Source organism: Mesocricetus auratus, unplaced genomic scaffold (genome assembly GCF_017639785.1).
Source record: "Mesocricetus auratus isolate SY011 unplaced genomic scaffold, BCM_Maur_2.0 Super-Scaffold_100691, whole genome shotgun sequence".
Taxonomy (NCBI): domain Eukaryota; kingdom Metazoa; phylum Chordata; class Mammalia; order Rodentia; family Cricetidae; genus Mesocricetus; species Mesocricetus auratus.
Window position 1 is genome coordinate 56,050,297 of NW_024429267.1, and position 25,372 is coordinate 56,075,668.

The 25,372-nt window shown below is 42.3% G+C and overlaps 1 protein-coding gene across 1 annotated transcript in view; it reads right to left on the minus strand.

Annotated features, from left to right (window-relative positions):
• Oxsr1 (oxidative stress responsive kinase 1) overlaps positions 1-25,372 on the minus strand; it is a 77,044-nt gene that overhangs the window by 20,542 nt on the left and 31,130 nt on the right. Inside the window, 8 exon segments of the mRNA XM_040739861.1 lie at positions 2,581-2,703; positions 3,931-3,996; positions 4,987-5,035; positions 15,712-15,845; positions 17,365-17,466; positions 17,853-17,945; positions 17,947-17,963; positions 20,932-20,987. Coding sequence (XP_040595795.1) covers positions 2,581-2,703; positions 3,931-3,996; positions 4,987-5,035; positions 15,712-15,845; positions 17,365-17,466; positions 17,853-17,945; positions 17,947-17,963; positions 20,932-20,987 — 640 coding nt within the window.

Genomic DNA, 25,372 nt, shown 5'->3' on the forward strand with positions numbered 1-25,372 from the left:
TACTCAGGTTTATCTGTTATAGATAGTCCTTGAGACTTAAACATTGTTTTTTTTTTTTTTTAAACTGGATCCCATAGAGATATCGTCAACACCAAGACAGCTGGAAGTAATTCTAAGAAAATAACAACCCCTCTCTCTACAGTTGAGATGAATGGTTTTTGTTTTTTTTCCTCAGGGTTAGTTATAAGTTATTATAAGGTTGGGAGCAGAATAATAATAATTAGACTCAGAAATCTCATTTGGTATAGAAAAAGGAGAATGGATAGGATAATAAGGTAGATTAGTGTATTGATTTGTAGACTATTTTAGCAACTATTAGTTACAGGCAATTTACACTGATATAATAAGTTATTCTTGAATTCCTGTCTAAGATAATTTTTATATTGATACAAATTCAAAAATCAAATTTGTTATATTATGTTCGTATTTCTGTTTACAATATTTTGGTACACAAATTTAAATTACTTTTGTCATACTGTATGTATATTTTACATATTGATACAAATTAAAGATATTTTTCTCATATTGCATTATACATTTTCTACCTCTGATCGAGATACTTTATATATTATTACAACTTCAAGGTCACTGTCCTCATGCTGCACATCTATTTACAGATTGTTTATTTTTATAATGTGAAGCTCTGGTTGTTTTTTTTTGTGAAGCTCTGGTTTTAAGCACATATGTTATTAAGAATTGCAGATAGACACCCATGTTTGTCCTACTTTTGCTAGTTAGGTTCTCTAGATGCACAGGGATGTACTCCACATAGACAGGTAATCTTCAAGCACTTCAAAGACCTATAGAATATGAATATGGCATTTAAATGTTTCGATAATTAGAATTCTGTTGATGTTACATATGACTGTTTCTGACAACACTGAGCTACTCCCAAGAGAAGTACGGGCAAGGAAGACACTCCATGTGGTGCTTATTTTCTTCTAGACAAACTGGCCTACTAGGCAAAGAACTTTCCTTTGCCTCACCTGCTGGCAGTAAGCACACTGTCCAATCTCGACAAGCAGGATACAAGGAAAAGAGACCGCTGAACCCTGCCAAGACAGGGTAAGACAATCTTTAGAATTTTCCTGCTCTGCTACTCTAAGCCTACATCCAAAGTTGAATGCCACAACGCTGCAGAGGCAGCCAGCTGTTTGTTTCTGTCATTTCTTGCACCTTCTGGAAGTCGCTTGCTTGCGCTTCCTGCTTACTCACGTAATATATTATGTCCTTCTCAGGTCTTTGATGGAGTTGAAGACTAGACAGTCACAGTTACCGCCCTCTCATATCTTAGTTAAGACATTTTAGGTACACGACTTATAATTTCTTAGGATAGGACAGCTACTGGAAAGATCTCTGCTACTTGCCGAAGACCTATAGTCTGGACACTTAGAATGTGTTTCTTGCTTGACGTTGTTCATGTTGGTCGTAGTTCTGGTTTTGTACATGTTATTACCCTATCTTTCTCCTGGACCACACTTGATATTTGTTCTGATTGTATAGTTTTGTACTGGGTATAGAGCCTTTCTTATTTAGACAAAAGGGGGAAGAGTTGTAGGAATTCTTTCCACCAATAGCTTAAGGGTACCGGCCTTACGGCGAGGTCAAGGGTGCTACACGAGGGATGAAAAGCTGGAGTAGGCAAAGCCCTCTTCTCGTGCTCTGGCTCATGCCTGGCGTGGTGGGGACCTAAGCGTTGAAGAGGCAGCACAGGATCAGAGGTGGCTTCAGTCTTACTCTGTATCTGTGAGTTTGTCCTTTTCAGTGCAACCCTTAATAAATAGGTTCTTACACCTTTGTGAGTTCACGCTTCACAAGGCTTTAAAAACTTAACTATACAGGCCAGGCATTAGTGGCACATGCCTTTAATCCCAGTCCTTGGGAGGCAGAGGCAGGCAGATCTCTGTGAGTTTGAGCTAGTTCCAGGACAGCCTCCAAAGTCACAGAAAACCTGTCTCAAAAAACAAAAATTAAAAACAAACAAAAAAACACAAACTTATCTATACAAAAGAATTATACTAAAAATCTACCAGGTGAGTAAAAATTCAATGACAAACAATCAAGAGTCATAAGGGTGTTGGGAATGGTGGTGTACCAAAAAAATAAAAGTAAAAAGGTACTGAGCAGGCAAGGGAACAATACCCTCAAACACTTGGCATCTGTAGAGACATCTATCAGTACACAATTGAGTCAAAAACGATGATGCAAAGGAAAAGGAAGGCCCCAACGCACACATACAAACACAGGGGCAAACAAGAAATCCAGCATATACCACTACAGAAGTCCACACTCCCCTCCACACAAAGGTGCCACGCTGCAGAGACACAGTTTATGCTGCAAGCCTTCTAGTTCACTATTCTTCAGCAGCACCCAGCCATTGGTACCATCCAGTACTTCCCCGTATCCACCTCTAGACGGATCATTTTCATGCATCTTACACGCATCCCGCCGAGAGACCGTGCCTGTCTACTTTGCTGCAGGACCCCATCGGCAGCACTTCTCTCCTGTTTCAGCTCATCGAGCTGCAACAAGAACCACAGACAACTCCAGCTAAGGAGTCTACCAGTTAGATGAACTTACCCTGAGCTGTGAGATTGCTGCTCTCCCTTCCTCACTTTCCTCATCAAACTCATCATCGCTCCACTCCCAGCCTCCATCCTCTGTCTTATGGAGACGGCCACTGGAGCCTGGCACTCTCCGAACCTGAGCAAAAGAAAGGCATGTGAATGATGCTAGTGCTGTGTGAACATGGAGCAGGAATCTCGACATGAAACACTAACGAGATCACTACTACCCTGGCAGGCATGCATACAAACTCACACCTCTGACCCTCAAGCTGCTGTATGTACTACTTTAACCTCAACCCTCCTTTACTTTGAACCCCAGTAATATTTTTTACGTTAAGGCATGGAGGGAAATCTAACATGTAGCATCTCAAGACATTAAAAGGGGGAGGAAAGGAGGTTTCACGGATACCATAAACAAACCTAAGGTAAAGAATACAATGTCTTCTCAACCTTTTTTTCCTATTTTGGGTCAGGGTCTCACTGTGTAGCTCTGGCTGGCCTGGAACTTGCACTATAGACCAGGCTGGGGTTGAAGTGATATTGATGGGCCTGCCTGTCCCCTCAGTCTTGGGATTAAAGGTGTGCACCGTCATACCCAGTTTCAACTTTTTAATCCAAAATTATAAATTATACTTCACAGATTCAAGAGCTCAGGAGCCAGGCAAGCTTTCACAGGAAAACCAGGAATCTCTTAACTTTCCCACACTGGGCAAGGAATGTAGCTCAGTGGTCACAAACTAGTCTAGGCCCCAACCCTGGGATTGGTGCTGGGTACTGGGGGGTGTGGGAGAGGCTGCAATGGATACTGTGTATCAGCCAAAGTGCCCTGTGCCTTCTCCCTCTAGTCCATGAGCAACAGAAATCCATGGTTCAGCAAGCATTCCCTTCACATGGGCTACTCTTTTAAGGGGAAAGGAGTAAGGAAATAGGGGATTTTCTTTGTGGCGAATGGCAAACATCAAGCTTGCCCAAACTGGACTTCAATGTATTATGTTCAAATTAAGAGCAAAGTTCTGAGGAGGCAGTGTTTCTTACACCCCATGATGTAAGTGCTATCTATGTAAACTCCCCAGCTCACTGTGGGAAGCTGGAAACAGTCATCCAGGGTTAGAACTGACTCAGCAGCTGTATCCAGGCCACCGTGTTACGCTAGGAGGCAGCGGAAGATGCTTGAGCATACAGCTGACAGGTGCCTGCTGCTGGGTAGACCAGTGCTTTCACACGGCTGAAAATGAACAGTCCTCATTTCTATGAACAGAATAGCACCCACTTTACAAATGCAAAACAAACAACAAAAAACCTCTGCAAATCTATTCTAAGCAACGTAAGAAAACCGAATTAGCCCCTCACACTCCTCACTTACCTTTTTAGATCTTTCAGAAATGGTAGGTGCTCTCTGTAATATTTTTTCTTGAAGAAATTCTTTATTCTGGAAAATAAAAGTCAGTTACCAGAAGTTCTTCTTGAACAAAGCACTAACACAATCATGTCAATCTTAATAAATATGTCATAACTAAACTGTTTTGTGAAGAGATGGGGAAATGTTCATCTTTTTATACTGAAGTCTTTTATACAGAACTTGCATCATTTTTCAACTGGATGTACTTTTGGTATATACTAGGAACCATTTCCTATGAAAACCTCCCTTTACTACATAGATTCTTTTTTGGCCCTACATTTCCAAATGTACTAATTCATTATGATTAGGACATGGGCATTTAATAATTCAGGCATTAAACCCCAAAGGGAGCTCAACTGTTCACAAATTGCTTGTAGAATCAGAAAAAAGAACTATTCAACTATCCATATGTTTGTAGATGTATTAGCATGTGTGTATATTACACCTAGCATCTACCTTGTTTTTAAGAAAAGCTCTCTCACTGAGACCTGAGGCTCACCAACTGGCCTAGTCTTACTAGACAAAGACTCTAGGGATCCGTCTGTCTCCACTTTCCCATTCGGGAAGCATTACAAGCCAAATCTCCACGACTCACTTTTTTTTTTTTTTTTTTTGGTTTTTCGAGACAGGGTTTCCCTGTGGCTTTGGAGGCTGTCCTGGAACTCGCTCGGTAGACCGGGCTGGTCTCGAACTCACAGAGATCCGCCTGCCTCTGCCTCCCGAGTACTGGGATTAAAGGCGTGCACCACCAACGCCCAGCCCACGACTCACTTTTTTATGGCTTCTGGAAACCAAATTTAGGTCTTCACTCTTATGTGAAAGGCACTTCACCCCAGTCCCCAAGGCAAGTTACCTTACATACCAAAGACCGCATGCACAATGCCTTCAGTAATTATTTTATCTATCATCATTTCTTCAAATGTAATCAATCATTTTAAGAATGCAAATTAAAACAGTGAATATAACATGAGCCCTAGGAGTATCATATGGATGAAAACACTCCAAAGCTGGAATGCCCACCTTTGCTTTCTGGAAAAATTTGTGCCTCAACAGTTCTGCTGCTGTTGGTCTAAAAGCAGAAAGGAGAGTTTTTAGTTTTCAAGCACAATGTGAATTTCCATCTTCAAAAATGAGAAACTATTTCCTGAGTAGCAAACTAAAAACTCCTCAGTATACTTTCCTTTCCTTCACCTGCTAAAAAACAAAATTAGGATAACTGTGGTACAGGACACCGAGCAGAACAAAGACTCAAACAGAAACATGTTAATGAATGGCTGAGAGGCCAGCAGGGGACTGATCCAGACTCCATGAATGTGGTGTCAGTGAGGAGGCCTCAGAAATCTCTGGGACCTTGGGTAGTAGATCAGTGTTCACCATGGCGTACGAATGAACTTTGGGAGCTCATTCCATATGGAGGGATGTTCTCTCAGCTTGGACACATGGGGAAGGGCCTAGGTCCTGCCCTGGATGAAATGACAGACTCTGGAGATCCCCCCAAGGAGGGCCTCACCCTCCCTGGGGAATGATGTGGGGATTGGGTAGGAGGCTGGGGGGAGGGGAGAGACTAGTGGAGGAACAAGAGAGGAAGGGTGGGAGAGGGAGCTAGGATTGACATGTGAAGCATGCATGTTTCTAATTTAAATAAAAACATATATTGAGGAAGAAAAAAAGAAATGTGCTAATGACAAGTGCAGAATCCTTGAAAATTTACTAGTAAAGTAGTTTCTAGAAGACAATTCTAAAGGACTTCCAATGTTTGCTACTTAGCAATATCATTTTCAGAGAGTTAGACAATAACTACCTAAAAGTTTTAGCAAAGCATAAAATGCATTTTAACTGAAAACAAAGAAATCAAACATTTTGATTCTTGCTATATAGCAGCCCAATGGGTTTCAATTTAAGGCAACAACAGATTCTTAGAGACTGTTCAATTTCCCTCTATGAAAAAAAAAAAGGGAAAAATGTTTAAAGTCTATTTTCCAAATTGAATCCAAGTTCAGTTGAGTTCAGTTATACATGATCTTGTTTGGAGTAAATTCTTCATTATCAACTTTACAAGTTTTTAACAGAAGATCACTAAGAATAAAGAATGCACTCTTCAAAGACCATACCTAATGTTACCCCATACTTACCATGCAATGATAAACAATTAATGCTTTTATCAGAACATCAACCCATGTGCCAAGAACAGCTTTTGTTTTGTCTTGGTTTAGCCCATTGGTAAGCATTTACCTCTGCATCCCTCGGTCTCAACAGTGGCCCTTAAGAACTGCTATGTACTAGAGCATCAACCCTATGCTAGGCTTTATCTCACCACAGAAAGCATAATATTTGGGAGTGAAACCAAGGTATGGATAATTCGTAAACCCTCCCAGGTAGTTCCAGGTCAATTTTAAGCTTGAGAACCAATGCCTCAGAAGATTAGTGCAGATTATGAACAAATGACAAGTGCTATGTAAACAGAAATTAAACCCTGGCACTCTTCCTTCGGTAAAGCTTTCGATGTTTCTTCCTTCTTTCTTCTACGCCCATTTCCTTTCTCTAAAGTGCAACATGTGGAAGAGAGAAGTCACAGGACGTGACTACAAAACTCATTTATTATAACAACCTTCATTCCGGGTTCACTCTTGACTATCAGAACTTGACTGACTGCTGGAGAACGAACGGGCAGTTCTTCTCCCTCAGGATCACTTCGCTCTGCTTGGGCCTCACTAGAGACTAGAGGTGGCCTGCAGCCGTCAGCAGCCAATTGCTGAGGTCACACAGTGGGGAGAAGACGCCCTGCTTGGAACTGAGAGCAGGTGGCTCTTTAACATGAGGGCCAAGGCTTCAGAGCTAGAAAGCCTGTAGCCCTGTCTTCCATCATTATCATTATTATTATCATCATCATCATTATTAAAGTGCCATGTACCCAAGGCTGCCCTCATACTTGACTGAATAGCCACAGATAACCGCTACTCTTCTGATCCTCCTGGTCCCACCTAAGTGGGAGGAAGACAGGCCTGTGACAACACAGGTTTATTCATCACTTCTCCTCCATCCTCAGTCTCTCTTTGTAACTCTACACGCGTGCATGCGTATCTGTTAGACTGTGCATATAATACACTGAGTGAACATCCCCTTTATTACAGGTGTGGCTTTACACCTGTTTCTTCAATGAAAAGTGTTGTCCTGGTAAGACTACTATGAAAATTAAATGAGATGCATAAGTGCTTTCAATGTTTATGACAGTCAATAGTTTGGTAGGTTTTTTTTCTTTCATTTCTTCTATTTAGTGGGTTTACTAAGGGTTGCATTTGGTGTTACTTGACCTTAAACAACATGTAATTCTAGTTTTCAAACTGGAATGCATTTTCTATACTTCCCAGAGATTTAAAAAACATTTTGAAATAGTTTGACTTATGAAAGAATTGAAAAGATGGTACCCTATTCTTCCGTATCCTTCACTAGTTCCATGAAGTTAGCATTCTACATGATCAAATTATAATTATCAAGAACTAACCAAACCATTAACATCAGTACAGCCTTTCTAACTAGAAACTCCAGACTTTATTTGGATTTCATCCCTTTCCCCAGTGCCCCTTCTCTGTCAAAGCACCTGCGGCATACACTGTCACATCCATTCTCCACGCCAATCAATCCTTTCTATTCAGTCATGTCTCTCAATTTCTTCTTTGCTTGTACTTTTGGCAAATACCGGTCAGATATTCTATAGCATATCCCTCAATTTTTACTTTCTCATCACAAACTGAAATTATGGGACAGGTGAAGAAGGCATTCACAGGCGATATTGACCACTACACTGTGATTGTGATCATTTGGTGGCACTTTCTTCACATTATATTCAGTCAGTTGCAAATTACAGCCCAGCCCACACAAGGGGAATCCATGTTTTACGTTTTAACGGAACCTTTCCATTCTAAAAGTCTTGTTTGATTCTTTGGTCATAATTAGACTTCTCCTATGGTTGATCTATGTATGGTTTTAATGAATTTAAAGATTTATAATCTTTTTAGCTACCACACTGCCTTATGGAAACTTCCTGAAGAACTAATACTATGGTGTCTGCCAACTCTAATTCATGGTACAGCGTCACTATGTGTGCTGCAGCTTAATGGCTGACAGTAGTCAAACCTGGGAGATGCAGAGAGGACAAAATCAGACTCAACCTGTAGAAAGTAAAATCAAACAATGAAGAGAGATGTTGCTGCCTCTTGGCAATGACAACAGTTTTCATTCCCTTATCTTCTCACTGAGACGAGAAGGAGGCTTCTTGTGAGTATGTGGTGTGCATTTATACATAGAGGCAAACACTCATCTATACGAACTAAAAACAAATTGTTTATTTAAACAAAAAAGAGGAAGATGTTTTCTGATGGTCCTATCTATCTCTAAATAGGAACTCAGCTGGAAATCCCCTTGAGGTAGACCCAAGGTCCCAATTCTAAAACACATAGCACCAGAGTCAGAAATCCAACCTATTAGGATTGAGTGGCCATGGGAATAGTTTAGAATTCTTCTGTAATTTATGAATTTTTCACTATTTCTGGCACCTAAGGATCTTTAAGTTTGATGGATTTTTATGTTACTTCTAGGTGTTTGTGACAAAGGATTTGTTCTTTTTGTCAGTTAACTTGTCAGAAACAAAAGTATTCCCTACTAATTTTGGGCACTATTGAGAAACACATAAAAATTCTAAAAACATACACATGAACTTTTCTGCCTGTTTTTCTTACCCTTTCCAATATTTCCAACAGTAAATTCTGAAGCCCCATTATATATACTAGACATATGATCAAGGATGTCAAAGTCTTTTACTTTTGTCGACCTTTAGAGAAAACAAAATTAGACAACTTTTAGTACTAAGAAACTTAGTGGAACATACAGTCGTCCCATGTTATCCCAGAAACTCTGCAGCTCAACCCCTGTATTTAACTGAAACAGTATCTGCTAGAACCCACACAACCCTCCCACACTTTGTACCACCGCCAGCTTAACTGGAGCAGCTGCTGTCACCTTGTGTGTCAACAGCCATGACGCTGCACTGCTCAGGCAATGAGGACAAAGGTGCTGAGCTCGGGTATAATCTGATCAGAGTGCTAGGATCGACAGGCGGATGGATCTGTCCATGTGGAGGCGGTAGATGTGGGAAACTGATGTATACACATGAAAACAGACACTAGATACAGTGGGGATGCAGCCCCAAGTTACAAATAATGAGCTTTAGATTCAAGTTCTACCTCTAAGACTAGGGATCTGAGTGGCCTAAAAAACAAAAGGTTCTGCTCTAGTATACCCAGCTTCAGGGACTCCTCCCCTGCCCATCACCCACTCCAACAACCTTCTGGGGGCCGCTCCTGGCATCCAGAGGATCTGCCACACAGGAAAGGCGTCAGTCCTTCCAGACCCCACCCTCCAGCCTGCCCAGCTTCATGTGAGCTTGGGTCCTCCTAGGGACTCCATCCCCACCATCACCCACTCCCACAATCTTCCTGAGGCTGCTCTGGGCATTGAGAGGACCTGCCCACACAGGAAAGACTTCAGTCCTCACAGACCCAACCCACAGCTCTCCCTATTATATACAGATGATAAAGTGGCTAAGAAAGAAATCAGAGAAACATCACCCTTTACAATAGCTATAAACAGTATCAAATGTCTGGGGATACGTTAAGCAAAGAAATGAAAGACCTGTATATCAAGAACTTTGAGTCTCTAAAGAACGAAATCAAAGAGGATACCAGAAAATTAAAAGATCTTGCATGCTCTTGGATTGGTAGGATCAAATAATAAAAATGGCAATCTTGCCAAAAGCAATCTACAGATTCAATGCAATCCCTATCAAAATTCCAGCACAATTCTTCACAGACCTTGAAAGAACAATAATCAACTTTATATGGAAAAACAAAAGACCCAGGATAGCCAAAACAATCTTATACAATAAAGGAACTTCCGGAGGCATCACCATCCCTGACTTCAAGTTCTATTACAGAGCTATAGTCCTGAAAACAGCTTGGTATTGGCACAAAAATAGACAGGTAGACCAATGGAATCGAATTGACAACCCTGATTTTAACCCACACACCTATGAACACTTGATTTTTGACAAAGAAGCTAAAATTATACAATGGAAAAAAGAAAGCATCTTCAACAAATGGTGCTGGCATAACTGGATATTGGCATGCAGAAGACTGCAGATAGATCCATGTCTATCGCCTTGCACAAAACTTAAGTCCAAATGGATCAAAGACTGTGGGGACACCAGACCTTGAGCAGAAACCCACTTCCCCTTCAGCCTGGGAGCAGGCAGCTGTGTAATGTTTACTGAAAACAATTCAGTGCTATAAAGCTCTTGATTAGGGCTCTGATAAGGGCTCCCTCACTGAGATACCAAGCCTTTCACACCCCCTATGGCTAGATGCCTCTTCCTGTTTCCCTGCTGTGTCTCCCTGATTCTGGGGCCTCTGGGGCCAGAGGTTAAACCACCAGCCAGGAGGGTGAGAAGTCTGGAAAGAATTGTATGTAGATGGATGGCAGAAGTCCTTAAAAAGGGAAGCATTTTTTCTTGGAGAGACTTCTCTCTCCTAAGCTGACTTGGGAAGCATAAAGTTTTCTTAAAGCAACCAACTGGTCTCTGTGTCATCTATCCCGACTACCTTGCTACATTCTCGGATGCAGGCCGCACAGCAGGTGCGACAATTGGAGGATCCCACCGAGATTGTGAAAGCGAGGTAAGTGAGCGGGTTCGTCTCTTTTTCTGGCCAGGGACAGATTGGGGAAAAAAGAAAAGAAACCATGGGGAATAGTTCTGGGAAGCTTGAATTACAGTATCAAGTTAAAAAGTTACTTGAAGGACATGGGGCTACAGTAAAGTCTAAAACCTTGGAAGGCTTTTTAAAATGGATTGAACGTACGAGTCCATGGTTCATTACTGGGGGAGGCTTAAATGTCCCAGATTGGGAGGATGTTCACTATGATCTTTAGAGTCGGGTGTTGGTGGCATATGCCTTTATTCCCAACACTCGAGAGACAGAGGTAGGTAGGATGGAGGCCATCCTTGTATATAGAGCGAGTGCCAGGACAGTCTCCAAAAGGATAGAGAGAAACCCAGTCAAAAAAAAGAAATAAAATAAAAAATCTCCAGTCTTTCACCTGATCCACTAAGGTCAGGAAAGTAAAGAAAAACTGAGAGACTTAAAAGACTGGCCAACAAGTAAGGCTATAAGGATGTATTAAAAAGGGGGTACCAAGCTAGGAGTACCAAATTAAATGTCTAGGCCTTTGCCTAACAAAGGTAAAAAAAAAAGGGGGGGGGGGCTATTTGGGACATAGTATAGTTTACAATCCTTAAATGATTCTCAAAGGTACTTAATGGTTATGTCCCTTTTAAAGGACATCTACTAATAATTTAAATAGTGATCCCAATTCACCTAGATAGTTGACTAAGGAGGGTAGACAAATCCTTCTACTGTTATGGTCCAACTTCAACAGTTCAAACAAAATTTAAAAATAAAAGGTGGAGTAATGTCCCCAGTCCCCACATGATTCATTAAATAATCCACTCCTCATTTAAAAATTCTTAAAATGTAAATGCCAGTGAGGAATCTGCTTCAGACAGATTCTGACGTAATAAAAGTTAAACAACTATTGCTCAGGTCAAATGAAAACATCCATACACTAGACAGTGAAGACCCTAATTTGGGGTCGAGGGCATGTTTGTGTTTTCTTACAGGAAAAGAATGAAGCTTCAGTAGCTGTCACAACATTTGGTGAGATACATGGAGCAAAAAAAACTGGACCTGAGACCTGGGAGCCTGCTCAAGTCAGTTTGAGATCTCCTAAGTCAGTGTTCCTGACCCTTGATGTCATCAAATCTACAGCCCGAGAAAGGAAATAAAACAGTCAGTTCGAGATTTCCAGTTTCTCATCAGGCTTACTACATCAACCTCCTGGACCCATGAGTTTTCATCCCAAAGCCAACAAAACTGGAAGATTAACAGCTAGCCTTTGATACACCTTAAAACAACAGAATTCATTTTGCCAGCTTTTCCCTTTGGGGGAAAAAAGACCCATTTAAAACATTTGGACATTGGTATGGACTGTGATGAGTGGCAAAAGCCTCTTTTCAGTATTTGAACAGGACATGGTCACTTGAAATATCAGACTTGGTAGTTCCTGTTTCTGGAATCACACCTATGCCAGTGTGTTTTTCTGGAGAAATGTGGTTTGTCCTGGTGCCACAAAAAGACTTTGACTCGGGTTACATGTTCGGCTGATACTACTGACATTAAATCGACAGGCTACATCACCACAGGAACAAATTGGTACTCTGTAAATAGTGCAACAGCCTCTTGTTCATATTTTTTATAATGCTACATGTGTAACATCAATGATTGTACCTAATGTATCTGTGCAAGTGTACTATCTAATGCTTTCCTAAGTAGATCTTAAAATGATTGTAAACTTTATCACTGTTTTAACTGTCAAATTGTAACTATAAATCACCCTTGTAGCAAAGAAAGGCTGGTGGTAGAATGCTAAGGCCCAGATCGGGGGATGGGCAGGTGACAGAGAGGCGCTATGTCAGTGGGGGTCCTAGAAATGGTAACAGTGACAGTAGGCATTCTGGCTTCATGCTGAGTTCAAAGTGCCTTAGCCCATGGCAATCCCGATAGCCATAAAGCCTTATTACAGATGATTCTAAGGTTGGGGTCTCTCCAAAGACGGGCAACCTGTGGGGAAGACCCCCTCCCACCTAAGACAGCGGTTCGAGGTCCCCCAAAGACGGGCCAGGGAGGGTGACCCTACTTGACCTAAGCCAGGAGTGCCTCATTTAAAAATAAAAAGGGGTGAATTGTGGGGACACCAGACCTTGAGCAGAAACCCACTTCCCCTTCGGCCTGGGAGCAGGCAGCTGTGTAATGTTTACTGAAAACAATTCAGTGCTATAAAGCTCTTGATAGGGCTCAGATAAGGGCTCCCTCACTGAGATACCATGACTTTGACACCCCCTACGGCTAGAGGCCTCTTCCTGTCCCCCCTGCTGTGTCTCCCCGATTCTGGGGCTGGAGATTAAACCACCAGCCAGGAGGGTGAGAAGTCTGGAAAGAATTGTATGTAGATGGATGGCAGAAGTCCTTAAAAAGGGAAGCGTTTTTTCTTGGAGAGACTTCTCCTGAGAGACTTCTCTCTCCTAAGCGGACTTGGGAAGCATAAAGTTTTCTTAAAGCAACCGACCGGTCTCTGTGTCATCTATCCCGACTACCTTGCTACATTCTCGGATGCAGGCCGCACAGCAGGTGCGACAAAAGACCTCAACATAAATCCAACCACACTGAATCTCTTAGAAGAGAAAGTAGAAGATACTCTTCAACGAATTGGTACAGGAGACTGCTTCCTGAACATATCACCAGTAGCACAGACACTGAGATCGACAATTAACAAATGGGACCTCCTGAAACTGAGAAGCTTCTATAAGGCAAAGGGCACAGTCAACAAGACAAAAAGGCAGCCCACAGAATGGGAAAAGATATTCACTAACCCTATATCTGACAGAGGGATAATCTCCAAAATTTACAAAGAACTCAAGAAGCAAGTCTCCAAAACACCAAAGGATGCAATTAAAAAGTGGTCTACAGAACTAAACAGAGAATTCTCAATAGGGAAGTCTAAAATGGCTGAGAGACACTTGAGAAAGTGCTCAACATCCTTAGCCATAAGGGAAATGCAAATCAAAACATCTCTGAGATACCATCTTACTCCTGTCAGAATAGCTAAAATCAAAATCACTGACAATTTATGCTGGAGAGAATGTGGAGAGAGGGGAACATTCCACCACCTCCACTGTGGGTGGGAGTGCCAACTAATACAGCCATTTTGGAAATCAGTATGGAGATTCCTCAGGAAAATGGGAATCAATTTATCACAAGACCCAGCAATTCCACTCTTAGGCATATATCCAAAAGATGCAAATTCATACAACAAGGACATCCGTTCCACTATGTTCACAGGCGCATTATTTGTAATAGCCAGACCTGGAAGCAACCTAGATGTCCCTCAACTGAACAGTGGATAGAGAAAATGTGGTACATTTACACAATGGATTACTACTCAGTGGAAAGAAACAATGGAATCTTGAAATTGGCAGGCAAATGGATGGCACTAGAAGAACCCATCCTGAGTGAGGTAACCCAGTCACAAAAAGACAAACATGGTATGTACTTACTCATATATGGATTTTAGACATGAATCAGGGGAGTACAGTCTGTACTTCCACTGACAGAGAGTCTGGGAAACAGAAAAGAACCTAAGAGAGATATGCATGGTACCCCAGAGAAGAGGAATGAGGCAAGATCTTCTGAACAGATTGGGAACACGGTGACATGGGGGGGGGGGGGGGCTAGGAAGAAGAGAGGGGGAGAAGAGGAAGAGAGAGTAGGTCATAGGGGAACAGGAAGGTTGAGTGGGGGGTAAAATAGGGGGAGAACAGGATGAGAAATACCATAATAGAGGGGGCATCATAGGTTTGAAGAGAGATCTGGCACCAGTGAGACCTCTAGCGATCTACAAGGATGACATCAACTGGCAAGCTAAGCAATAGTGGAGAGACTACCTTAAATGCCCATTCCTGATAATGAACTTGACGTCTACCTTATATGCCATCTCAGAACCTTCATCCAGTGACTAATGGAAGCAGAGGCAAACACCCACAGCTAGACACTGAACTGAACCCATGGAACCCAGTGGCAGAGAGAGAGGAGCGATGAGCAAATTGGCAAAGAATGGGCTGGCGAAACCAGCAGAGACAGCTAATCTGAACAAGGGGGAGCTCTTAGACCCCAGACCAACAGCTAGGAGGCCAGCATGGGACTGATCCAGAACCCCTGAGTGTGAGAGTCAGTGAGGAGGCCTGGGTAACCTATGGGGCCCTAGGCAGTAGATCACTATTTATCCCTGGCATAAAAACGGACTTCCTATGTCCATAACACAAAGAGGGATTATCTCTCAGCCTGGACTCTTAGGGGAATGCCTGGACCTTGCCCTGAGTGAAACAACAGACTCTGGATATCTCCTATGTGGAAGGAAGTGGGGATAGGGTGGGAGGCTGGGTGGGGAAGGGATGGTGGGGGATGCGGGAGGAGAGGATGGAGAGGGAACTGGGATTGACATGTGAAGCAAGCTATTTAAAATTAAAGTAATAAAAACAAAAAACAAAAGGTTCCATGCAGTGATCCCACCCATCCACAAATGCTGCTCAAGAGCAACATACACTAAATACCCTTATTTAAGAACCCGCTGTTCACCATGGAACGTGTCTAAAGCACAAGGAAACTATCTGAAACTCTGTTCACTAAAATCTTTCCAACATGGAAAGTACAACTGTTTGGCATGAAATATAGATGTGTTATATTATAGTTCTTTTGCTATTAAATTGTAAATGGCAATTATATTTTAAATGCAAGTTGAAAAAAGAAAAACTTTCCCATTAACATGGCATTTTACTAATACAGAAGTATTATATATATATATATATATATATATATATATATATATATATATATGGCAATTCAGATATACCATATACTTAAAAGAACACAAAAATCAACTCAGTCCCTTCATCTTGCAAAATGGCTTGTGTAAATGTTTCCAAAGAGTATATCTCATTCATTTTAAGAATACACACATAACCTGCGTATATGCATGTAAAATACAGGGCTGCCCACACATCACGTTTATCTAAGATTTTACCTTTTTTCTGGATCCTTTTGAAGGCACAGTGAAATCATTTTTCTAAATGATTTTCCATACTTTTTCAGCATTTCTTTATCTTGAACACCAGTTTCCAAAGACGGAGGATCGTTCTGGAGTGTCAGCATTAAAACCTGTAAGAATTTTCAATACATTGTAATTTCTAAGACATTTTCAATATGGATAAAGCTTCCCACCATACAAACAGAATTTACTTTCTAGAAGTTGACTCTAGGAGCTGGAGAGAGAGCTCAGCTGGTAGAGTGTTTGCTGTGCAAACATAAGAACCCAAGTCCAACCTTCAGAATTCACATAAAAAGCTGGGTGTGGTGGTCCATGCCCATAATCCCCCTGGGGGGAGGGGCACACACTCCTTAGGAATGGCTGGCTAGCCAGCCGAGTCATACTGTCAAGCTCCAGATTCAGACAGAAACCCTGTCTCAAAATATAGTGAAGACTGAGGAACATACTTGACAATAACCTCTGGTCTTTTAAAGGGCACACATGGACATACACGCACACGTACCAGTTTACATCTAGGAGGGATTTTAAGGGTTGAGGATATAGCTCAGAGGATATATGTACTTGTCTGGCATGTGTGAGACTCTGAGCTCAACACCAAGTACCACAAGAAATAGACTGGTTGTTTAGAACCCAAAGTTTTCATGTGTACTGGACATGAGTTAAGAACCACAGGTGGATGGGTTCCCAGACAACTGCCCACAAGTGCCTACAGTCAACCTTGTTGTTAAAATTCTTCATGTCCCCAGCCACAATTCTTCTACTGTCAACCTACTGTAAAAACGAATCCATTAAAGCCACAGCAAAGCATGCATGTGCCTTGTGGGCTCATCCACTACTCAAACGTTCTTCCTCGACTTTACACAGCGTGGACCCTTTTCTTCTGGGAATTTCTATTGCAGAAATTACCCATTGTGCTTCAGTAATAAAGCTCCAGACTCTCAGTTCACATGCTTCCTGCCTCCCTGCAGCCACTGACAGTCACTCCGTCACCCGAGGCTATGAAAGGCAGACATCAGAGAAGTGCAGGAGGCGGGTGACAGACACCACAGTGCAGCTTGTGTCGACAGCACAGCAAGACGACTGTGGTCACGTTCAGCGTGTGCTCGTCAAGAACTAAATGAAGAGCTCAAAGACTGAGCCCAAAGGAAAGAGAAGGCCTGGAGATGGCACCATGAGCACGTCTGTAACTTAACTGCACATCCAAAAATGCTTTATCCTGATCTGATCCCTATACAACACCAAGTAAAAATGGCTATGTTGATAATTTTATTGGAAAGATTATATTTTGCTACAACGCATACGAATGCGCACACACACAAACTCTAAGAAAGTGAGTAATTAGGTCTGACTGGCAAATGTAAAAGGCTCAGAAAAAGCAGATAGAGAGCTCACTGGGCAGTTAGGAGCACTGGCTGCTCTTCCAGAGGGCCCGGGTTCAATTCCCAGAACCCACATGGCAGCTCACAACTGTCTGAAACTTCAATTCTAGGGGACCAGATGCCTTATCACAGACATACATGCAGGCAAAACACCAAAGCACGTTTAAAAAACAGCAACCAGATTAAAAACAACAGCTCTGAAAAGCAATTGGCACTTGAGCTGGAATAATACTTAGAATATGAGCCTTACCTTCATTGGTGGATATTTATGATAAGGAGCTGCCCCTGTGGCCAGTTCAATAGCTGTGATTCCAAAACTCCAGATATCAGCTTTAAAATCATAACCTCGAACCTGAAGGGGATGGGGGATGGGAGGAGAGAAATGTGCACAATTACTTTAACCAGACTAAAACACTTTTACAAAAGTTTCTAGTATGTCATGAAAAATTAAACCATTCATAAGCTTTGGCATGGGGGGGGGGGGTGAGAGGTCTCCCTGTGCAGCCCAGGCTAGCCTTAAATATTTGATTCTCCTGCCTCAGCCTAAGTAGTTGGGGGTCTTGTTTTGCTCTGTTTACTTTGTTCTTTAATACAATACAATCTTTCCTTAGCCCGAGCTATGAACCAATCAATGGAAACACACATTTCTCGCAGTCCACTTTGTATGTGCACAAATACAAACACTATTGAGACTCCTAACAAATCTGGAGCCATGGCAAAAGCACAAGCTGACAGTACCTGCTCCATAACTTCGGGCGCCATCCAGCAGGGGGTACCAACAAACGTTTTCCTCACTTTATTTCTGGTAATGTCGCCACCAGTTGCTAAAAAAAGCACTGACACCGAAATCTGGAAGAGAAGAGACAGTGTTTGTTATGGTGTGAAGAGGAAGTAGCTCCCACAGGTTCATGAATTTGGGCGAGTTGCCAACTGATGGGCCTTGAGAAGTGACAGCTCCTGAGAGTTCTATATAATCAATTAACTGATCCCTGTGGAGCCAGATGGTAGCACTTGGCGAGATGGTGTGCAGGTTGGCCCTAGAGGAGCAAACAGGCCAATGCTCTGGAAAGATCTCTGGGTGCAGGGTCTTTCATGCTGCTCTCAGCTTCCTCATAGCCATAAGCAGTTTTCTCCTCCCACCTGCTCTCACAACGCTATTATTCTGCATTGCCTGAGGGTGATCCTTAGGACCTGAATCAAAGGGTAGTCAGCCCTGGCCTGAAACCCATGAAACCATGAAATTCAAATAAATCCACAGATTCAGAGAAAATATTTGAGACCACAACTGTAAAAGTATTACTATCCAGAATATACAAAGAATACCTACATTCCAGACCTAACAAGTCAGAAGCCAATACAGCCATAAAGTGAGATTTTTGTCTCAAAAAAGCAAAAAACAAAAAACAACAAGGGAGGCAGAGGCAGGCGATGTCTGAGTTCGAGACCAGCCTGATCTAAAAGAGTGAGTTCCAGGACAGCCTCCAAAGCCACAGAGAAACCCTGTCTTGAAAAACCAAAAAAAATAAACAAAAAACAGGCAAAGGACTTCACCTAATAAAAGCCAATGGACAATATGAACATGAAAAGATGCTCAGCATAGGTGATCACTAGGTAAGTATAATGAAAACCATGAGATAGACATTAAAGTAGATGGAAAACAACCTAGGCATGGTGGTACACACCTTTAATCCCATCAGAGCAAACTGATCTCTGTGAGTTCCAGGCCAACCTGGTCTACACAGTGAGTTCCAGGCTAGCCAGGGCTAGCTACATAGTAAGAATACCCTGTCTACAAAAATCAAAAATTAAAACCAGAAAATTAGTATTGTTATTAATGTTGAGAAACTGAAACCTTTATTAACTGCAGGCAGGAATGAAAAGGGACACAATTACTATGAAAAATATGGAAATCCATTTTATCCTTTTTGTTCTGTTTTGTTTTAAAAAGGTAATGTAAAATCATTGCATGAACCACCAATTCTACTTATGAGCACAAACCCAAAAGAAATAAGCCTGACACAGTAGCACATGGCTACAGTCCCAGCACAGAAGTTGGAGGAATCTGGAGTTCAAGCTAGCCTGCGCTACATAAAACAAGAAGGGGTGGGGAGGGAGAAGACAAGAAAGGATGGAAACAGGAGTTTATAGCAGCGTTATTCAAAACAGGCAGTCAGGTGGACATAATGTGAATGCACGCTGATAGATGAATGTATAAACAAGATGTAACACATGTGAATCTGTGGGCTGCCTTTTTAGGGTCATAGAACCCTACACTTAAGAACAGTTAACAATGGTAAATTTTCTATTTTACAACAATAAAGAACTAAAATAAAATAGTGTTAAGTTAACCAAGAAAACACTTGGTAAAATTTGGAGATGGGATGAGCATGGGAAGGGGCAGAGGGGCAGCAGAACTTCTCACGGACAGATGGCTGGACAAAAGCACTCATGTCCAGCCACCTCCTGATTGGATCATTTCATGACTTCTTCATGGTTCTGTAGGCGGCTATGGTTGCATTAACTTTCATCATGGGGTGTGTGGGTTTATAAATCAACCACAAGGGTCTACTAGTGAAGGGCATTAGGAATGCTAAAAACTCATTCTATGAGCCTGGCTGCCGACCATGGGAGGATGAGCTCCTGGCTGCCGAAGCATACCCTCGACTGCAATGGCGTCACCACGCGGGCTCACACTCCCTCCACCAGGGTTTAAGACTCTGTGCTCTTGCTTTGCACCCAGCAGTTGGTTTTGTCCTGACTCTCAGATGTAAGTACTGCCTAGACTGTCACTTAGAGACTGAAGATACTGACTTGATTCACTTGACTGTTACAGCAGTGCAAAACCAAGCAAAAAGAGTCACCTCTAGGAGGACAGGGATTCCAACTGCGTCCATTAGATCTAAAACTATCCCACTTCATACATGCTGCTTCCTAAATGGCAGTGACTCCATGTCATCCTTGTGTTAGTCCCTCACTGTTGCTGTATTTTTTTAACAACTCAAGGGGGAGATGTTACTCATCTTACTATCCTAGGTTATAGTTCACTCATATTTTGGAGAAGTCACGACGGCATGAAATGAAGCAGCTATCACCCTCTCAGTCAAGACCAGGAAACCACCATCTACACAGGCATGCTGGTACTCCGCTGGCCCGCCTTCCATTCAACCCAGCAGCTAGCTCATGAAACAGTGCTACCATGTTCAGGGGGAGCCAGGACACTTCACACACATCCTCAGGCCAGCCTAATTTACACCATGACTCACTGAGACCCCTTCCCAGGCTTTAGACTGAGTCAAGTTGACGATTAAACCCAGCCATCACAACCCTGGATAAAGTCTCCACAGAGTAGTTCTTCCTGAACACTGCAGATTCCTTGCTGCTTCTTCAAATGAAAGCACAGAATGCTATGAGAATCCCTACCAGAAGATCCTAATGAAGGCGGGGAGTGGGAAAACAGAGAGAAGGAGGAATGGCCAGGAAAAGGTCTATGAGTAGTAGAAGCCACCTTGAGAGGGTGCTTAAACAGAAAGATGTCCTTGGAATAGGATCAAATACCAAGAAAACATAAAAGACAAACAAGGTGGTTCTGCAGTAAAGTCCTTTGCACACAGGCATGAAGACCTAAGTCTGGATCCCCAGCACCTACACAAAAAAATGCTAGGCAGGCATGGTAGCTGCTTACATGAGTGTTTAGGATGCAGGGACAAAAGGTCTCTGAGGCAAAGCAGCAACAAATATGAAAACACATACATGCATGCATTCATGCACAACACGCACACACTGCAACAAAAGGAAAGTAAGTCATGGTCATCATTACCTGCGATCTGAACAGAGCCATCTTCTCCTAGAAGAATGTTTCCGGCTTTCACATCTCTTCAAGGAAGAAAACACCATCAAACATTTATTCTTTACTATAGCAAAATTTAAGCAACTATTTATTTACAAAACATAAGCAAATTTAAATATTTTGTTTTACATTAAAGTGTGTTACAGCTAACAGTAATTTTTAAAGTTTCAGCCATTTATACTATAATCCAAACATTAAAAAGCAAACTATAATAAGGAACATAACTTCTTATACTATCTAGAAAACTTAAGCTCATTAAATATTGACTGGGATGATAGCGGCTAAAAAAAATGACCCTCTTCTATCCTTACCTAATTCTTATTGCTGAAGTATAATTTTTTTCCTATACAAGCCGCATGCTAAAAAGCAATGGGTCATTCTCTACCAAGCTCTTCAACCCTCCATTCTCACTTTCTAGCTGATCAAATAATAATAATCACATACTATTGTACACTTGCAAAATGAAGCAAAATGTTAACTACATGTAACAACTCTAGTAAAATAGGAATACATATTTGCTATCTAAAAAAACTAAGCAATGCCAAGTATAGTGGGACACAGCTTGAGTCCCAGCGTTCTGGATGCAGAGGCAGGTGTATGAGACTATCATGGTCTACAAAGAACATTCCAGACCAGCCAGACCCTGTCTCAAAAACCCAAAACAAACTCTTGATGTTGCACAAAGGAACACACAAACAAAGAGGAAGCACCTCAGCAACGCAATTTTTTTTTGTAAAAACAATGCACCAAAACTCAAACCAGGCTAGCAAGTGCATTCAGCCAAGATGGCTTCCATCTTTTGTCCCTGTTATAAGTGATGACTGTGTCTCACCCCAGTGGTGGGAGCTGAACTTTACACTCTAACTTGGCTGGCTAACTGGGGCAGAGGGAAAGAAGGTTCAGAAGTGTGAATCCTGGCAGGGCTATCTACCTTTAGTAGGCAAAGGGTGTCTCACAAACCCAATGGAGAGGACACTCCGACCACTACTCCCTCCACCGCGTGTCCTGCAGCACTTGCAGAGCTGACTAGACGGCTGCACCTCTGCGTCTCTCCACCTCACCACAAACTGTTTGGTCCCTGCGGCTCTTGCTATTCTCCCTTCTCTTGAAGATAGTCCTGGCCATGTCCAGTCTGGTTTTTTCTCTCTGCTGTGTTATTGGCTACGCTCTCTCTTACCAACAATCATGGAGAGGCCATGAGGGTTTCTTTACTGCATCCCCCACATACGCACAGACTAGGCAGATTACCTGAGTTTTTTACCCAAGGTTCCTTCCTATCCCAGGATCCCAGGTGAGCAAATCAATTACATTTAGCTGCCATCTCCTTAGCCTCCACAGCGACAGTTTCTGACTACCCTTGCTTTGGTGACCTTGGCAGTTTTGAAGGATAATGGTCAAGTGTTCCCTATGATACTCTTCTAATGAAACAAACATATATGACATTTCTCATGTCATAGAAAAGCCATTCTCATCATACCATATCAAAGGTTAAATTCACAGTATCAACATAATTTAGTCTGATGGAATTGAGAAGATTCCTTTTTTTCTATCTTACCATTGAGCTATTTGAATGTAGAAGTCATATATAGGTTATCATTTACTTAGTAATGCTACTAAGCATTTGATATAGAAATACTAAACTACACAAAATATGGATGTCCTATGATGTTTTATTGAAAGAGAGATCACTTGAAAAGCCAAGAAAGCCGAGAACCAAACGTCTGCACGCTGCTCTCCAGGTCAAAACCAAAACCCAAAGAAAGAGAACCTCCTCCCCCTAGCTCTACTTACTCGTGAACTCACCCACACAGGAGTGGCTAGTGCTATGGATATGTAAAAATCTCTCCCTACAAACTTTGGTATTTTATGAGACACTAATCCATCTTCCAACAGAGCCTTATGTAAAGTGACTTTTTCTTGATTAATTTGCCAGAGAGTCAATCTTTGTTTCCCTTTCAAACTAAAACTACAATCTGTGGAACAAGCTTCAGGTTTAAAAGCAAAGCAATGCTGTGGCTGTCCTCACATGCAACAAGACAAGAGACCTGGCAAGGAAAGGATCTGCAGCAGGTATTCATATACCAATACAGTCCTCGGGTTTAAAAAACAACTAAATAACTAGTTGTTGTTGTTGTTTTTCAAGACAGGGTTTCTCTGTGTAGCCCTGGCTGTCCTGAAACTCACTCTGTAGATTAAACTGGCCTGGAACTCATAAATCCACCTGTCTCTACTTCCTGAGTGCTGGTACTAAGTAAGACCCACTAGGCTAAAGAACTTGTTTCACTCTGTCCCAAGCTATCACAAGCAATTCTGCGGCCCTGGGGCTAGCCCTCCTATTTACTCTGGCATGGCAGGAACACTGATTTTGTTTTCCACTGCTTACTGTCTTTTCTCACATGCCGCTGTTACCCAAAGTTACAAGTTCCTCCTAAAAGGAATACAATGCAATAGACATACTTGGCTTCCCCCACAGTGAAGAACACAAGTTCATAGGAAAATTGAAAAGGGGTTAATTTCTATTAATGAATCACAATCAAAGCTAGAAATACACTACATTGGGCATCTTCAAGACAGCCAGCACTTACTTCATTAAACTAACCTCTTTTCAGGAAAAACACTGAGGTGTATTGAGAGAAAAGATTAAGTCAGCAACATGCCCATCCGAATCAACTCTCGGAAGTCGGGGTCGGTCAGTGAGGTGGTCTGGATAGGCCCCACAGACGCAGGCATGTGAATGCTGACCCATAGGCAGTGGACTATCACACACTAGGCCTAGTTTAGTCACTTTTACTTCTGCTGCCTTTGTTTCAAGATGCAGAACTCTCAGCAATTTCTCCAGCACCATGCTGACCTGCATGCCGCCAAGTTTTCCACCTGACAAAAACTGACTGAACCTCTACACTGTAAGCCAGCCCCAGGTAACTGTTTTCTTTACTAGTTTTCCACCTGACAAAAACTGACTGAACCTCTACACTGTAAGCCAGCCCCAGGTAACTGTTCTCTTTACTAGAGTTGCTATGGTCACGGTGCTTCACAGCACTAGAACCTAAATAAGACATCCACTAAGAACCGCCACATTCTGGAACCAACACCTCAGTGCTCACGACCCGGTCTAGTCATAACTAATAGCCAATGCCAAGCGTTTCCACCATAGTCATGGTCTGTGTTTCCCTATGTGCATGCTCCATCCCCATGAAGCCCGCTGTTATGGTCCGGTCTGTCTCTGTTCTCCATTCCCACTTGGAGGTGGCCATTTTGTGCCCACCCCTTCCCCAATACGTCTCTTGCCTGAGGTCTCTTGCATGGTGTGATTTTGTGGCATTCCTTGGTCCTGATCACCAAGATACTCTTTTGCCACAAAACCCTCTAAGTCAGCCTGAGCACAGGGGTGCTACTCCTCTTTGATCCTAGTCATCAGGAAACAGAGGCAAGTAGATCTCTGTGAGCTCAAAGCAGCCTGCTCTACATAACAAATTACAGGTCAGTCAGGGCTGCGTACTGAGACCATCTCAATGGGAAAAACAAAAATCTCACAAGTCTAGAGGGCCAGGCAGGGTAGCAAAAGGACACAGAGACCTGCAGTGACAACAGCAGGAGGTACACATGCTGAAAAGCAAACCTACTCAACACCTACCCCGCTTCCCAATTCAAAATGCTCCCAGACCTGACTAAAAACCTTGTGTTTCAGAGCTACTTAGGGAATCTAAGCTACTTGGGACCTCTTAGCTCCGGCTGCTCATAGAGCTTTGTTTCTCAACCTGTGGGTCATGATTGCTTTGAAAGGGCTCAAATGACCTTCAAGGGTCTCCTAAGACCACCGTAAAACAGTTTTTATATTATATGACCTTTACTTTAATAACAGTAGCAAAACTGCAGTTGTGAAGTACCAATGTAAGTAATTTCATGGTGGGGTCGCCGTGTCATGAGGCGCTGTATTAAGGGGTCGTGGCATTAGAGAGGTTGAGAACCACTAACTTAGAAATCACCTGAAGAGCCTTCAGAAACCCCGGGGCCAGGCTTTACTTCAAACCCATTAAATCAATTCCTGGCAGTAGACGAGATAGCAGTACTTTAGAGTTCCTGTGTGACTCTGCTATGCCTCAAAGCCTGAAAGTTGGGGCTGGAGTAATGCTCAACTATTAAAAACACTTACTGATCTTCAAGAGGACCCAAGCTTAGTTCTCAGCACCAAAGTCAAGCAGCTCCCAACAGCCAGGGTAACCCATGCCCTCTTCTGGCTGTCTCATGTACATGGCAGACATACACACACACACACACACACACACACACACACACACACACACGAAAATAATTGTTAAAACATTAACAGTCTAAAAAACTACAAACAAATAAAGAAAAGAAAAGTACTTCAGAAAACCCTAGAAGCTCACACACCAGCAGCAAGTAAGAA